This window comes from Onychomys torridus, chromosome 6 (assembly GCF_903995425.1).
Source record: "Onychomys torridus chromosome 6, mOncTor1.1, whole genome shotgun sequence".
Classification (NCBI taxonomy): domain Eukaryota; kingdom Metazoa; phylum Chordata; class Mammalia; order Rodentia; family Cricetidae; genus Onychomys; species Onychomys torridus.
In genome coordinates, this window is record NC_050448.1 from 89,721,449 (window position 1) to 89,738,871 (window position 17,423).

At 35.0% G+C, this 17,423-nt stretch overlaps 1 protein-coding gene across 1 annotated transcript in view; it reads left to right on the forward strand.

The window, feature by feature from the left end:
- Col11a1 (collagen type XI alpha 1 chain) overlaps positions 1-17,423 on the forward strand; it is a 181,596-nt gene that overhangs the window by 41,893 nt on the left and 122,280 nt on the right. Inside the window, exon 5 of the mRNA XM_036190104.1 lies at positions 11,057-11,182. Coding sequence (XP_036045997.1) covers positions 11,057-11,182 — 126 coding nt within the window. The remainder of the gene's footprint in view (positions 1-11,056; positions 11,183-17,423) is intronic.

The following is a 17,423-nucleotide window of genomic DNA, read 5'->3' on the forward strand; positions in this document are numbered from 1 at the left end:
GGTAAAGGCAGAAGCTTTCTGTAATATTTAAGAAAGTATATATTCATACTTGCCATACAAATTATTTCACTGATAAAGTTTAAACACTAAATATACTCTCCATATGTATTAATTTAAGAAACATAGATGTCCTGTTGCTTCAGGGAAGTAGTGGATAAGGTATGTTACTTTTTAAAATAAACTTTGTATTCATTTTGCTTGTTCACTGTGTGGAATGGGTCTATATTAGTACTTATACTTAAATAAGAATGCTTTTACTATTGAACATATAGAAAGTAGAAGGTAAATGTATGCTTTGGGGGAAGGGTTTTCTCTTGTGTCAGATGTTTTCTGTACCATATGTAATACTTGGTAAATGTTCATTGAATTAGAAATACATTTTAATAACGTAGGATACAGCTTATTTTCATAAAATTGGTTTCTTCTTCTGGCTTTGATGCCCTATTAGGCCTGTCTGGGCTGTAGTTATGACACTATGTGGTTTCTCTAATTCTTTCATTCGAATTATGGTTCAAATGCAATCTCTGGTGTGTATTTCAATCACACTAAAACTCTAAGCATTTTGGCAGCTTTCCTTCACCCCACAAAATGCTTGAGAAAGTATCACTAACTGTATGGAATGCTTGAGAACAAAATATGGGGATGAGACTTACTGTCTTGTCTTGTCTTGGCAAATTCAGAATTCTCAATAGGCTAGAAGCACAGTTCAACTAATGTGACTTTCCAGGATAAGAGTTTTAATCTCATGTAAGATTTAGTGTCCACCTTCTTCTTCCTGGGTATGCAATTAGAAATTCTACCAAGACCCACTTGGTTTTTTACATATTTCAAAAGTGAGTAGATAATTAGGAATGAAGGGACATCTATCAGACAGAGTGTAACATTGTGCTACACCACTGCCTTCACTGTAGCGACTGCCAGATAGTTCACTTGCATAGATTTTCTTTCTTTTCTATTACATTTTTTTCTTTCCCTTTTCCTGGCATGCTTGGCTTATGGATAATCACTTTAAGATTAACAAAACTGATTTTCTTGGAACTTATTTTTGGAGCAATTACAAGTGAAATCTATAGCCACATTCCATAAACTTTATACTGAGATTTTAATTGCCTCTAAAAATTTGAAAAAAAAAATGTGTTTTACCATGTGCAATTTTCAGTTTACAAACAGCTTAAGTTTTACTTAGGATTTTTCAAATACTTTTTAGGAAATGAAAGAAAAGTAATGGCACTTTCTAAATATTCAGAATTTTAATTTATTATTGAAAAATGAGACATTAATATCAGAATCAGGGAGGCTGGAGAGGTGGCCCTGTGGTTAGCAACACTTGCAGAGGACCCAATTTCAGCAACTATATAATTGCTCAAAACTGACTAAAATTCCAGTTCCAGGGGATCTGATGCTCCTTTGTGATCTCTGTGGCCTCCAGGCATGCTCATGATATACCAAAATGTATATGTGAACAAAACACTCATCCACATTAAAAGAAATCTTTAAAATCACCAGCCGAAGGAGAGGTCTATGTCAAGATCCAGAACATAAAGAGCTTGTTTACTTGTTTTTAGTTTACACACATTGAAATTGACTCTTTCAATGATGAAAAAGTATTTGCCTGTACAGCCATATATTTGGTGATTACTGAAAACCTAATACATGCTAGCTGAATATGCACACTATGAGCATCACAGAAAATACAATGGCTTTTGTGTAGTTTACATTCCAGTGCAACAGACTGTCTTATAGTATAGTCCTAGATCTTTCCTAACAAATGACACATCTATACTTTTTATGTAAATCGTTAAAAACTTTTTATATGTATAATTAAAATATAAAATTATCATCTTAGGGCCTTTAAATACATGTGACTCCTTCAACTTCATTAGGAAACAAAAATCATGCTTGCAGAAGTACAAAGAACAAAGCTGAGGAATCTGAGTACCATTACCTTTTGGGGGGCTAAAGGAGAAAGGGAAGAAAGAACAGTACAGAGATGTGTTAATAGTACCAGCTTTGCCTTACAGCAGTGAAATACCCAAGATACCCCACACAAAGAGAAAGGCTTATGCAGCTCAGGTTTGGATGTTCAAATTCCAGGGCAGGGTCCCATTTGTCTGATCTCTGGAGAAGATGGTGGATGACAGCACATCCTGGCAAGAATGGACACTGCATTTCAAGACTAATGTCTCAAACCAAAGCAGAGGAAAGGAAAGTGATCACGGTCCCACCATCTTTCTTGAAGGAATGTCCGTAATTGCCTAAGTACTACCACTAGTTCTCATCAGTAGTGCCAGTCGTACTTTTAATGTTAGGCCTGTTAAAAGAAATTTCAGTATTCAAACATAATATTCTAATTCCTGCTCTCCTTAATTACTGATATTCTTTTAATAATCAAAATGAGTTCATTTCCATAAGTCCCAAGTCTCAAAGTCTCTGAACTCTTCCAGCATTGCTCAAAACTCAAAACCAAAGTTTTATCTGAGACACAAGGAAATTGTCAGCTGTATGATAGGGTAAAAGTGAAGTATCAAGTTATATGCTTCCAAGATACAATGGTGCGACCTGTATGGGTTAAATATCCCTCCCTATTGCAGACGGGAGTGACCAAGCAGTAGACGAAAGAAACTGGCCCAAGGCAAGACTGGACATTAACACGATAAATGCTACATCCTTATGTCATGTCTGTTGCACATTGGAAACACTAGGGCAAGAGGTGTGTACCCAATGGCTTGAGGAGCCCTCCCCATATTGCCATGCTGAATCCAATTACATAAGCTCCTGGGCTAGTGTCCTATGGTGTTCACATCTTTCCCCAGCAGCCCTTGCAAGCTGTTAGACTCCCAGATGCTACTTTAACCTCATGTTTACTCACAAAGCTCTCCTATGCACAGCTTCATCAGCAATCCCCTGTGGAGAGTCCTTTCTTACACAATAGCACTGTATTCTAAGGCTTAAAGAAAAAAAAATCTCGGTAGAAGCCTCCATTACCCTAACTCTTGCATTTTCCCCTGAAAAACTAGATTACATGGTCTGTACTGAGGCTTGCCATCATGTGGGTCCAGCTGTAGTAGTCACGGTGTACTTAATTTCTCACTGTACAGTGCACGGTCTCTGAAATAAATTTGTTCTTCTAGGCTCTTATTGTCCTATAATGGGAGAAGGGCCCTTGAAGATACTTGAGATTCTTTCCATTGCTAATGGTTAGGATCCCCAGTATTTTCCTTGGCAAGAGGCTGTTCAACCACACCCTCCTTGCCTACACAAGCGCTATTCTAGTAAGCTGTCTTTGCTCTCTTACTCTGTCCAGGCTGCCATTGTTTCCCAACATTTTTGTTTCCCCTCCTTTTTGTCACTCTGCATAGGACTCAATCCAGCCAGTTTTCGCCATTGCTACTATCAGGATGCTTTCCTCTGTCCAATACACAAGTAGGTTGTTTCTAAATTTAGCCTTCTCAGAGCACACCTACAGTTTTTGCCACTTCTACTATCAGGATGCTTTTGCTCTTGTCCAATAAACAAGTAGGTTGTTTCTAAATTTAGCCTTTTCAGAGCACACCTACAATGTTCAGGAGAATTCTCATTTTCATATGAAATCTAACCAAGCAGACCTTCACTGAACACATATATTGTGCATACATGCCACATTTTCATTATCCGTTCATTCAATGAGGAGAACCAATGATTCCATAACTTGTTTGTGATTCCTGGTGACAAGGAACATAGGCATACAGGTACCTCTACTGTGTGCTGACTTAATTAAGTATCTTTCCATATATATCCCAAAATGGTAGGTATAGCAAGGTAAAATAATCCTCCTTTTATATTTTAAGGAGACTCCATGCAGACTTCCATTGTGACTGATACACTTCCAATTACTGTGTCTAAAGGTTCTTTCCCCACCACACATTTGTCTTCCTGGTGATTTTTCCAAGGTGAATTTCAGTGCAGTTTTGATTTATATTTCCCTTGTTGCTAGGGATGTTGAGGATTTTTTTCTTGTCATTATTGGTCATTTAAATTTTTGAGACTCATCTGTTCAATTCACTTGACCTATTATTGGTTGAGTTATTTATTCTTTGGAGGTATAAGTCTTGAGTTCTTTATATGTAGTGAATATTAATCTCCTGTTTGTTGAAAGTTGTTGACACAGATTCCCTCCCATTCTGGAGGCTGTCTCTGCACTCTGCTCTTTTCTTTGCTGTGCAGAACTTACTCAGCTTGATAAAATCTTACTTGTAAAATCTTGCAATTATATTTGGAGTTCTTTGAGGTCTATTTTGGAAGTAGTTGCCTAGTTAATATTTTAAAATATTTTTTGTAGTAGTTTCAGAGTTTCAAATCTTATATTCAGGTGCTTGATTAATTTCTAATTGATTATTTTCTAAGATGAGGCATAGGTTTCTACTTTGTTATTCTACACCAGGGTAGCCAGTTTTCTGAGCACTATTGGCTAAAGAAGCTATCCTTCCAACTTCAATGTTTAGTTAATTTAAACCCGCCTTGTCATCTTTACACACAATCATTATAATGTAGCAACATTTTTATTAGATGATTTGCAATATTTAAATAAAATTACTGAGGCAGCTACCTTAAGGAAAAGTTTATGTAACTCATCACTTGAACATTTTAATTTGTACAGTAAGGAGACATCACTGGTTTGATGTTTGATAAAGGGAGCAGACAAGTCCACACCACACTCGAACTGTATGTTGGAGGTGTGAAACATAACAAATGGAACAAGGGATGAAAAATACTCAGAGTCCAAGTCCACTTTGAGAGTCTGCCTACCACATGACCAAAGAATCACACACTTGACTCCACCTTCTAAAATTCTACCACTTTCCAAGGGTGCCCCACCCTCATAGGGATACAGTTTTAGCACAGGGTCTTTATATAATGTAAATCTATAACAAGAGTTCAGTGAGACCCTGAGGCCTGCTTAAGTACTTCCCAGCAGTGACATTAATGGTAAGAAAGGGAGACTCCTGTGACAGGCCAAAATATGGGGGAGGGGCGCATTCCTACCTTTCCAGCCCTTTGTGGTCATTTCCATTTTCTATACCTGTAAAGGTGTAGTAAAAAATATTTTTGACCATAAGATAAGAGAAAGAAGTGCTAACAATATGATTTGGGGAGTGAGACAATAATAAGTACTCTTATGTTAAAAGAAAAGCTGAACATTTCCCCTTAAATTATCTCTTTTATGTGTTAATACTGCAGCATATTTCCTCTGACTTTTGCACGTAAAAGTTCTTTCCTTACTTTTCTCAGATTTCTATCTTCTTTACAGATAGAAATATAAAGCAATAAACAAATGGATTTCTTGTAATGATTTTGGTGCATAGGAACTTTAAGACCAAGATGGAGTAGCAGTTGAGAACGATGCCCTTCATTCACCTTTCTCCCCGTTGTTCCCTTCACTTCTCTCCAGAGAGTCACATGATATTAACCTTCAGAAACAGTAACTGAATGAATGGATTTAAGATTGATCTGTTCACAGTCAAAATAAGGAATCTGGAATTTACCTGCTAAAATCCTTGCATGAGTTAATTTAAAATTATTGGATAAAATATTTTTTTTTCTTTAGATGTATCTGTACTGTCTATCTGTGCTTATATATAAAAAAGAAAAGGTTTTTTCTTTTTCTTTTTTTTGGGGGGGAGTAAATTCCTGAGATTTCAATTACAATAATATAGGTTTCTGTTGCCAGCTGTTAAAAAAATACCCCCCCCCCCCCACCAAGCACTTCCATTGCACTAGAAAATTCTGGCTTTCAAGTTTGAGCATTTCTCCCATCTTTGACTGCTCAACAGTAGTTATATGTACAGACTGTGAATCCTGAGGTACAAAGAAATCTGAAGATTTGAAACTCGATAACCACTTTTATTTTTAAAATAAAGTAAAAGGTATATAAATTCATGCATAAGTGCGTATGTACATATCCATTTTCTAATTTCTCTTGGACATATTACTGTTCAAATCTCAGATGGTCTTACAATCAAAAACCCAGAGCCAGATATCAGGTAAAAGCTGAAAGATCAGAGAAGCAGAACAGTCAGCTACTAGTTCTCACCTCTTATGAAATCCTCAGACTAAAGAGAGTGAGTTCCTGTTTCCTCACACTTTATATATGTTTCTGTGCCCTGCCATATTACTTCCTGGGATTAAAGGTGTGTGTGCTTCCTGAGCAAAGGCATGAAATCTCAAGTGCTAGGATTAAAGGTGTGTGCCACCACTGCCTGACCTCTATGTCTAATCTAGTGGCTGGCTCTGTCTGCTGATCCTCAGAAAAGATTATTAAGGTACACAAAATATCATCACACATATTTCATTACGTGTCTAATTTTGATTTAGTGAATTTTTCAGTTTAGTAAGGAACTATATCAGTCATTTTGATATAAAAGAGTACATCAAAATTAAAGTAAGAAAATAATTTTAAAATAGCTTATTTACTTAGAACAGCATCATTTTATATAGATTATGATAATAAGATACAGTGTTTCTATATGTTTACCTATGATACTCCTATTTACTTCTTTGTACCTTTTCATCAGAAATTAAGGGCATGTAAGAAGATGCAGGAAATGAGGGTGCTAAAAACTGACGTATTTGATCACTCCCTAGTTATGTTTGTGCCTACCTTCCTCATGTGTCTCAGCTTCCCTCTCATGTCTCAACAAGTCTCTTTTCCTCCCCTCCTGTCAAGAGCTAGCATCTGAATGACTACTTCCTGTGCACACACTCTGTCATGGAGCTGCATGCTCTTTCCTGCTATGTTCCTGAGTAAGCATCTTTGCTGCCCCATTCTTACTCAGAGTGGATAGTGTTTTTCTGTGTTGTTTATACATACTTGCCAGTAATTCTCTTGACTATTCTCTCTGTCTCCATCAATAGCATCCAATTAAACAAAATTTGGAAACAAAATTTTCTATTTAACACTATTTACCCAATCTTCTTTGTCTTATTTTCTAGAATTATAGTATAAAAAATTAATGAAGGGTTCATTTACAGTGAGACACGTTCAGGTTTCAAGCTGTTGGAGGCAAGGGTCTGCGATGGGAAATGTAGATGTGAGATAACTTTCTGGAGCAAAACTGAAGCTGTGTGTGTGTTTTTGTGTGTGTGTGTGTGTTTTACACTATAAAAGGATAAATACTATTTAGTTATAGAATTTCTGAAAATAGAGATGCTTCATCATTGTGTTTTCCTTCTTCCTTTTAAGATTTTAACAAATGGAAATAGAACTTTTAGAACATAAGGAATATTCAAGTTTTAATATTAGAACTGAGATCTAAGATGTAGACCAAACTAAAAACCTTTGGAAAGTATAGATACTACTTGCTAGACATTCAAAAGACTGTCATATCTTAGTTGTAATGGAGAATCAGCCTAGCACTCCATGAAGCTACCCAGTTATACATATGAATGTCTGTTGCTATTCTTGTGGTTATTTTTCAAGCAAACAAGCTATCTATAGGTCACATCATTAATACAACTAAATCATGTGTTAATTATAACAATTTATCTAAGCTTAGATTTTCATTGTTTATTCTGTGAGATTTACTGCTGTATGGCACAGTCAGTGGGCGGACAGACTTGAAGTCAACCAAACATTGATTGGTCTCACAGAGAGGGGCCAGTTGGACTTGAAGCCAGACTCTTATTACTTACATACATTAGAGAGAGAGAGACAGAGAGTTCAAAACAAAGTAGTAAGAGTGTTAATGTATGCATTTCATTTTTGGTCTGGAAGATGCTTAAATAATTATGTATATAATTGGCAGTGCTGAAAGTTTTGGTGAGATTTTTCGACAGTACAAAGTGCTATTCATTTGTTCACAAACCTTTGATTTGGTTTTCTTACAATCATTTTGCTCTTTTCCAGTAAGTCCCCACAGTCTACATGAAAATACTATCTTGTACAGAGCTAGTTGACACAGCTGTAGATCACGAGGTAATTCTATGCTCTCTACCTCAACCTTGGCTTCTAGAGCATTACAGAACGAAGATGTCGTTTTCATGCCTCTAATGTTGGAGAAGTGCAGATGCCAGTTTTACTTCACAATTTCACCCCTTTCTTGCCCTGGAAAATGTTACAGCATCAAAAATAATATTTACGGCTCATTATACCTGTTATGACACTCAGATTTATTTATAGACTGTCTCATAACACAACATTGATTATTACAAAATATAATATTTTAGTATTTTCTGGGAAAAATACTACTATTGGAATTTTACAGAAATTTCCAATACTATATTATATGGCTAACCATTAAATACTGAAATAGGGATTTATAGTGGAAATATTAGCAACACTCCATTAAAGAAGGAAAGTCCCATAAATAGAAAAGCAAGTAGTTGGAAACACAATATTCCTCTCAAAATCTATTTAAAAAACAGAATTCATATATGAGACACTACATTTTGTGTGTTTCAATAATTAAATATGGAACTTGATAATTTGCAACCATGGAATTGATGTTAGGTAGGATTTCTCAATTTGTCCATTTCAGTTCAGTTAAAGGAACTCACAATCCAGGTAACTGGGGGAGAAAATTTGGAATTATAGGTTCTATTTAAAACTAGCGGTGAAATTATTCCTGGATGTAGTACTTGCGCTCCAGGTGACCCAGGTGTGGTTTTATGGGGCACCAGACTGACAAACTGTGCACTTAGCATTCTCCTTTTTTGGGGTGAGTCTTCATCTCTGGCATTCCAGATGTGGATCCTGTGTGCTTGATTGATGAGCTGTGGTTTGTGAAGTGCTGTCAATACATTTTAGGTACTTGCATGCATTTATTTTAAGTCCGTCGAAAATCAGTAACCAATGACATAACTCATCTATATATTCACAAAATATTGAAAAACCACTCAGAAAAATGTTTATTTCATCAACTTCCTTTATTGCTCCATGATAGAGGCAAGTAACTATTGGAAACAATAATAATAGTGTCACCAACAGAAGTCACACAGTATTCTTACCTGGATTAACTGCACCTGCTATATTTCATGTTTAGTAGAAATGAAATTACTTTTTTTAATTTTGGTTATATTTACCTCTGCTACTCCTTTACATATATTATATATATATATATATATATGTATACATATATGTGTATGTGTATATATATATTACAAATATAGGTTATACACATGGTTTTTTAAAAATGGTGATAATTTATAAAATGTGTGAAATATCGAGGCTTATATATCTTAATAGAACATATAATCAACTAAATGTATTTTAGAAATCCTAATAATCACTAGACATAAATTGTTATTAGATCCTTGAGTGGCTCAGGAGGTAAACGCCGCCAAGCGTTGTGACCTGAGAATTAAATCTCTAGGACCCACATCATGGAAGGTTCTCAAGAGTCTGCCTACATGCATATATTCTTGCACACACAATAAATTAGTAAATAAATAAGTAAATAAAAATTAAGTCATAATAGAAATGAAATTTTAATATCAAAAAGACAGAAAATAGCAAATACTAGGGGGATGTGGAGAATGTTTAGTTACTGTTAGTGAGAACATAAATCAGCATAATCATTTTGGAAATTGTGATGGCAGGTTTAAAATGAGTTAACAATAGAAATGCTGTGGAGATGCAGAAACCCAGTATTGACTCTGCATCACAGTAAGGAAAGTTTGTACATTGAGCAATGATGACGCCGCCGTGTTTATGTTTTGTTGTCTGTCTGTGCTAGTTACATTCCTCAATATTATGTCCAAGTACTTGGCAGGAGGGACTTAAGAGAAGAAGAATTTATCTTAGCTCACAGCATGATGATACAGTCATCCACTGTTAGGAATACACAGCAGCAGGAGCTTGAGACAATTGGTCTGTTGTGTTCATATACAGGAAGAAGAGACCTATTAATGCTGATATTCAGCATGAATTCTCCTTTTTATTCAGTCCAGGGCTCCAAGATCTAGAACGGTGTTACCCACATATATGGTGACTCTTCCCAACTTAATTAATCCAATACAGACTTCCTGGAAGATATTCCCAGAAGTTTTTCCTCTAGGTGATTATAGATCTAGTCACACTGACAATCAAGTTGAACCCTTCAGTGTCTACAATGCTGTGTTCAATATTTTTTATGTAATACTTTCTCAATAAGCATATACTGATGATTATGCTATAAATTCTTTCCTGGTTCTCTATTTTCAAGACTTTTATATTTATGATTTCATCCAATCTTAAGTAACTATAGTTGATAAAATTTCAATAAAGATGGATTAATTTTGAAATTACTCAAAGTTGAAGCAGGTTGTCCAGCAGATTATGTTCTCAAAAAGTATTCAATCTTACAGAGTTTTGTTAGTGTAAACAGCTTCTGGCCATAGTTATATTTCTAAGATTGCTATAGTAATGATGTGGCAATTTATATCACAGTAGTTTCTTGATGAATTAAATATGTGTATCTCTATTATTTTGTTTTAAAATTTACTGAAATGAAAACTTTTTAGAAAATCTTGTTGTTATCTCTAAAATTTATCTTTCTATAAATATATACAGATTTTTATATAAATGGTTTTAAATATTTTCCAAAATACTCTTTTCTCTTATCAGCCATGTACCAAGTCCATGCTTTTTTATGTATATGTTTTCTGCCTTATTACTTGTTCATTTTTATGGGTGAGCATTTTCTTTTTCTGAACATTATTCTACTGAGAAATTCCCTTCCAGATTTGTCTAACAGTAACATCTCAGTGTAAACTATTCTACATGTCAGCCATGGACGTACCTTTCCTTTGGCATGTATTTCTTTGTCTTTTACTATGCATATTCAATTGTGAATTCTGTAAAGCCAAATATTAATAGATAGATTAATATACAATAGAATTTCCATAGCAGAAAATAAGGCAAAACAGTGTAATTGATCATCAATTTTTCTCTCAGTCATGTAAGACTATCCTTTATAATGATATGCATTTAAATAATTTCTCTTCTTCCTACATTCAAACATAGGCTCCTCTGACATTACGAACATGTGGAAGGCCTGTGTATTTGCCGATGCTGACTATCGCCATGTCCGATTCTTTGCAGGGTGATATTCAGCAGTTCTTGATCACTGGTGACCCCAAGGCAGCATATGACTACTGTGACCATTATAGTCCAGACTGTGACTCAACATCCAAGGCTGCCCAAGCTCAGGAGCCACAGATAGATGAGGTGAGGCCCTCCGGTCCAGAGGTGTGGCTGTGACCTGCATTTAAAGCATACTTACTCAGTAACTATACTTTTAATTAAGAATCCTTGAATATTTTGAAGAAGAATTTACTCAAAAGTGATTTGGTATTTTGTCTTTCTCTGGGTTGATTACTTAAAGCTTTATATCAGGCATTTGCTTTAATCAGTTAAAACCACTTTACTATGAGGAGAGTATGTTTTAGGATGTAGTAGCCATTTCTCAACTTTTGACATTTCATACTGAAGAGAAAAAAAAAAGATTGATATTGGTCTAGAAGAACTTAGTCCCTATTATATAATCAAAAACTTACTTACATTTTGATTTTCAAAAATATTTCTTTTATCATAGGAAAGTAGAGAAATCAAACAGGAAATAGTTTGTGATTTAATTTGTATTGAAAGTATTGTTTTTGTTTTAATACAATGTGAAAATATTTTTGAGATTATATAATTATATTTTCTGCCTTCTCATTCTTTCCTCCTCACAAACTCTCCCATGTACTCCCTTCCATTTCTTTCAAATATATATATATACAACCTGATTCCTCCTTATAGTGTTATTGTGTGGATATGTTTTCAGGGCTCTAAGTTGGTATTGGATATCAATTAGTGTGCTATTTTCTGAGAAAACTATCTTTTCACATTTATTTTCTTAAAATTGAGAGATTAAAATTGTAAAAGGTGATTGGAATTTTGAGAACACAATTGTATTTTAAAAATAACTCAAATAGTAAGTATCTTATTTTTAAAAACTATACTATTTTGAATTTTAACTACTCAGAATAAATGGACATTTTATTTGTTTTATTGTTATAACTGATACAAAACTTGTTGAATTGTATAATTCAAAGTTACAAAAATTTAATATTACTATAGTTTGTAATGTATCCCAGTGAATTCTGTTGTCCTAGACTTTTCCACAATTTAACGTTAGTATCATTTTTTTAAAAAACAGGGTAAAGTCCTAAGAAGCCAGTGGCAAGGCCAATATGAAAGAGCTAAAAAAATTTGCTTGAATATATATTTTTTTATGGTTTTCAAGTGCCTTATACTTTTATTTCTTTATGACTTGCTAAATATATTTTTGGTGGTTTCCATGGAGAAAAAAACCACTAGGTCAGTTTTAGGTTTCTATAGCTTGTAGGTCAAAAATGTGTTACTAGTTCTGTGTTCAAAACTAATGCTGTTTATTTGGTCTTTGCCACTTTTATAAGTAAAATAAAATCTGTTTCTTATAGCAAATAAGTGACCCTGCTTAATGGAAGAAGAGAAGCGGGTGTTCTGTGGAGTAATGATTGACAATTGTTAGCAGCTTCTACATTAATGTGTCCCAATGAAAACTTTTACTTTAAATTTTTTGGGGAGGAATTACTCTTACTCCCCCTAATTAGCTACATTGATACTATTGGATCCATACTATACCACTGAATGTAATAAATGTTCTATATTAGTCCTAAAAAAATTAAAAAAAATTGTAAGCAGTTTTTATTATAATTTTAAATGGTAGCCATTAAATGTCATTATATACTGAATGTGTATTTTCCTAGTTAATTTTCAGGTAGTCTGCCTAAAAAAAAGCAATATTATCTTCTCAAGTCTAAACATAAAGTGTAATGTGGAACATGGGTCAGAACATTGCTTAATATTTTATTAATTAATTTGTGAACTTACATAGGTAAGCTAACTCAAATATTTATTTTTTCTAAGTCTTCTCTTTTCTTTAAGTAACACATCTAATCCATTCTAAATTCAGTTGTGGGTGCATTTGCCATAGTTACATTCTCATCGTGGAATGAGAGATGTAATCTGCAGATAGATTTCCATTCAGTGCTAACATCTTCATTCAGCAGTGGATTTAAATTTTCCTGATAGAACACCGTAAGTGATATTGAAAGTATGTCTCTTTGGGATATTCTTACCATGTTAAATTATCCTCCTGACTTAAAGAAATTAGATATTAAAGTTCTGAGTTCTGTATTTTTTTTAATTTGTTTTTTTGAGACAAGATTTCTCTGTGGAACCGTCCTGGCTGTCCTGTAACTTTCTCTGTAGACCAGGCTAGCTTCGAACTCACAGAGATCTGACTGCTTCTGCCTCCCCAGTGCTGGGAATAAAAGTGTGTGCCACCACCACTGGGCTTGTATGATTCTTCCTTAATGTACCATACTCACCTGTTAAGAAGAAGCAATTTATATTCTTTCCTTTAATGACTAAAATGGAAGGTGAAGCAGAGCAAAAGATGATTTTTATGAATGGATATTAGAGAAACCTGCTTCCTAACATGAATGTCTCCCACCATCTTTTCCTTAGTATCCATTGTCAATGACAGTTCTCATCAAGTCACAGGTTTTTCTGGTTGCACTATTTTTTTCCTTCTAAACAATAACGTGAGGAAAGAAAATTTTCAGAAAACTTATCTGCAACCCAGTTCTAAATTTCTCCTGGAGTATTCATGGAGTTAACTTTAATTTATCTGTCACATCATTTTTTTCCCTGTCATTTACATTTCTTTTACTGAAGATAGATTTTTCCTCTCATACAGTACATCCCTGTGATAGTTTCCCAGCCCTCTGCTCCTTCCAGTTCCTTCCCACTTCCCCTGCTCTTTGGATCCACCCCGCTTCCATCTCTCAGTCTCTAAGAGATAATGACCAAACATGACAAAATAAAACATAACAAGATGAAGCAAAACTTTTGCATTGAAGTTGAACAAAGCAACCCATCATGAGGAAAAGATTCCCAACCGTTCTCACAGCCAAGAGTCTCACAAATACCCAACTAAAAATCACACACACATTATATACACCAAGGACCTGGTGCTGACACTTGTAGGTCATGTGCTTGCTGCCTGAGTCTCTGTGAGCTCAAATGGATCTTGCTTAGTTGAATCAGAGGGCCTTGTTCTCCCAGTGTCAATGTTCTTCATCCCTTCTGTCTCCCATAATCCCTCCAAACTCCTCTTATGAGGATTACCAAAGCTCCAAGGGGCAGGGACCTGATTTCAACCTCCCATCTAGATTCTCTTTCTACATTATGTCTGGCTGTGGGTCTCTGTATCTGTTCTCATCTCTTTGATGATGACTGGATAAGACATTGATCTATGGGGATAGCAGAATATCATTGGGAGTCATTTTAGTGATACTATTTGTTTGTTTGTTTGTTTTTCGAGACCAACAGTTGTTAGTTTTACCCTCAGTCCCTGGGCTGCTTAGTCTCTGGTTCTTGGTCCCCAGAGCAGTGCTGGATGTGAGCTTCCTCTCATGGACTGGGTCAAATCCGACACTGGTTGGCCACTTCCACCTACTCTGTTCTACTATTGCCCTAGCATATTCTGCAGGCAGGACAGATTGTAAGTTAAATGTTTTGTGGCTGAGTTGGTACCGGTGCTTCTCCTTGGTGTAGCCTGGAGAATACCCTCCCATACCAAGGGGACCAGAACATAAGGGTGAAGGCTCCATGCAGGCACCAGCTTGACCACTTCATGTTCAATGAATTAAATGGGTGTTGTCCTCAGCATCTTTGGGGGCCTCACAGTTTTCAGGAGAGCAGCCCTTTGTCTTAGCAGTAGCCTGGGTTGTTTGGGGATTACCGCAGGACCCCCATGGTCAACAACTCAACTGAATGCTGACAGTCTTGGGACTGGAAGCCTCACCTGGATACAAGAGATGGCCAGCTGAGACTCTGTATTCCCCACTACTAGGAGTCCTTATTAGGATCACCTCCATACATTCCTGGAGGCTTCCACTGTACCAAGTTTCCACATCACCACTCTAATGTCCCACAATTCCCTCCCCTCACTCTCTTTGCCCATTCTATCTCTCTACAAACCTGACCCCCCTGCTTCCACACCCACTCTCCCACCCCCATTCTGCCTGTAAAATCTATTTCATTTTCTCCTCTCAGGATTTTAGGGTTTCATTTCACGGATTACATTTGGTATTTCTCTACAGTCATTTTCAGGCTATTTCAAAATTCTTTAGTGAGAAGTGAAAAGTATTCTCCAAAGTATGCTATACAGCTTCAGGTGGACAAAGTACCATATAGGTATAGTGTTTTTCTAAGAAGTGACTAGGCAGACAGTGAAATAATACAAGGAACAGTCCATTTGATTCACTCTTGAGTAATCCCCCGAGAAAGATGTGGCCTGCTGCCTGAGGAAGTACACTTGCCAGTTTCTTCACTTCTGTGAGCATTCTGGCAGTTCTTAATCTGTAGAAAGATCCAGGAGTGAGAGAATTATGAAGATTCGGAGACATTTCTTCAACCAGAAGAAACTTGACACAAAATTAATTACTTTGATAAACACTGACATACATTTACAAATGCATCTTCAAATCCCAGAATTTAGCAGAATTTAGCCTAAATGCTCCTTTATTGTTCACATTTAAAACTGGATTTTCAATGTCTTCTTTTTTTAAAATCTTTCCTTCAGTAGTTTATAATGTATAATGTATAGTTGGATTACATTTAAAACTGAAAACAGTAAAATAACCTGCAAATATTTCTTGTTTTTCATATTTTATTTCAAGCCAGACATGAGTAGTTATAGGTACTCAATATTTCTTATCCCCACATGAGTGCTGGTAGCTACAGAAGCATTACCCTTGGGTGCATCATTCTTACTTAATGTTCACATTAAATCCTGACTTGGTAGTTCCACGCCCAACCTAGCCCTTGCATGGTGGAGGCAGGAATAGCAAAAGTTCAAGATCACATTTGGGTGCGCAGCATGTTTGAGGCCAGATTTGTCAAGAGGAGTCTCTCTCTCTCTCATATATATGAAAAAAATATATAATATGTATATACACACATACATATATGGAAAGTCTCTCTCTATATATAGGAGGTATATATATACATGGAAAATCTATATATGAAGTATATATTTATGTATTTAAAGTATATATATACTTTTGATATATATAGACTTCAATATATATATTTATTTAGATATACATACTTTCTATATAAGTATATTCTCTCTATATGCTTTATAAAAATATAGACTATATATAGAGAGACTTTCCATGTATATATGTATTAATATATACTTTCTATACGTACATAGACTTTCAATATATGTATATGGAGAGATAGAGACAGAAAATTCCTAGTAGTTGTAGATATTTTATTTAACTTATACAGTTGCAAAAGAAAATTTAATCTGTTGTCTATACACAGCTTTATATTGTACCAAATTCTAAATAATCTGTATTAATTTTTTCAAATTGATATTTTGACAATCATAAAGTGCTAAAGACATTTTTTGTGTTTATATTTTATTATTGCCTTTGGCTACATCATCTACAAGCATTCACATAGGCTGAGGGAAAGTCCCTAAATGCCAGGTGAGCACAATTGCCACAGGATCAGTTTAGACATGCCTCATAGTCTGTCTCTGAAACTGCATTCATTTATATTGCTTTATGAACTTAGTAGAGGGTACTATGATCCCAATTTTCCAAAAGGTTTATAGTCATTAGTTACTTTCCTGGCAGATTAAAAAGTATTCGTTGAGAAGCCAAAAGATGTTAGAAAGGGAACTAGTAGAATTTTAACAATTAAAAAATCTGAGGAATTACATAGATGTTGCCCTGTACTTTTATAGGTATATATTTGGAGATTTAGATACTGAGTTTAGTTCTTAATTTTTTTACACTATATAGTCTTAGTGTAGTTATCTTGATTAAAAACAAAAATTAAAATTTTCATGAAGATAGCTTTGTAAGGGAACACACTGTCCTCATTATTCCATAAATAGGTTGTGGTTGACCTAAAAAATGTACTTGGTCCCTAATTAACTTTTTAATGCAGAAATATCTAAGGTAAAACTTTGTAAATTCAGTTAAAATATTCTAAGATTATAATTTAGTATTATAAGCATTAGTCACTAAACTCAGTAGAAAAATAGTAACAATGATGGAAATGATTTATTAAGATATACCTAATTTTGAAGGTAATACTTCCGTAGTTCTTGTGTTCATTTAGATTTTGGTTTAGAGCAGCAGTTGTCAACATGAAGGTTATACTGCTTTAGGGGTTAAGTGATCCTTTCGGGGGGGTTGCTAAGATCATTGGAAAACCCTGATATCTACATTATGATTCATAACTACCAAAATTACAGTGATGAATTATCAACGAAATAATTTTATGGTTAGGGGTTACATGAGGAACTGTATTAAAAGTCTAAGCCTTAGGAAATTTGAGAACTACTGGTTTGGAG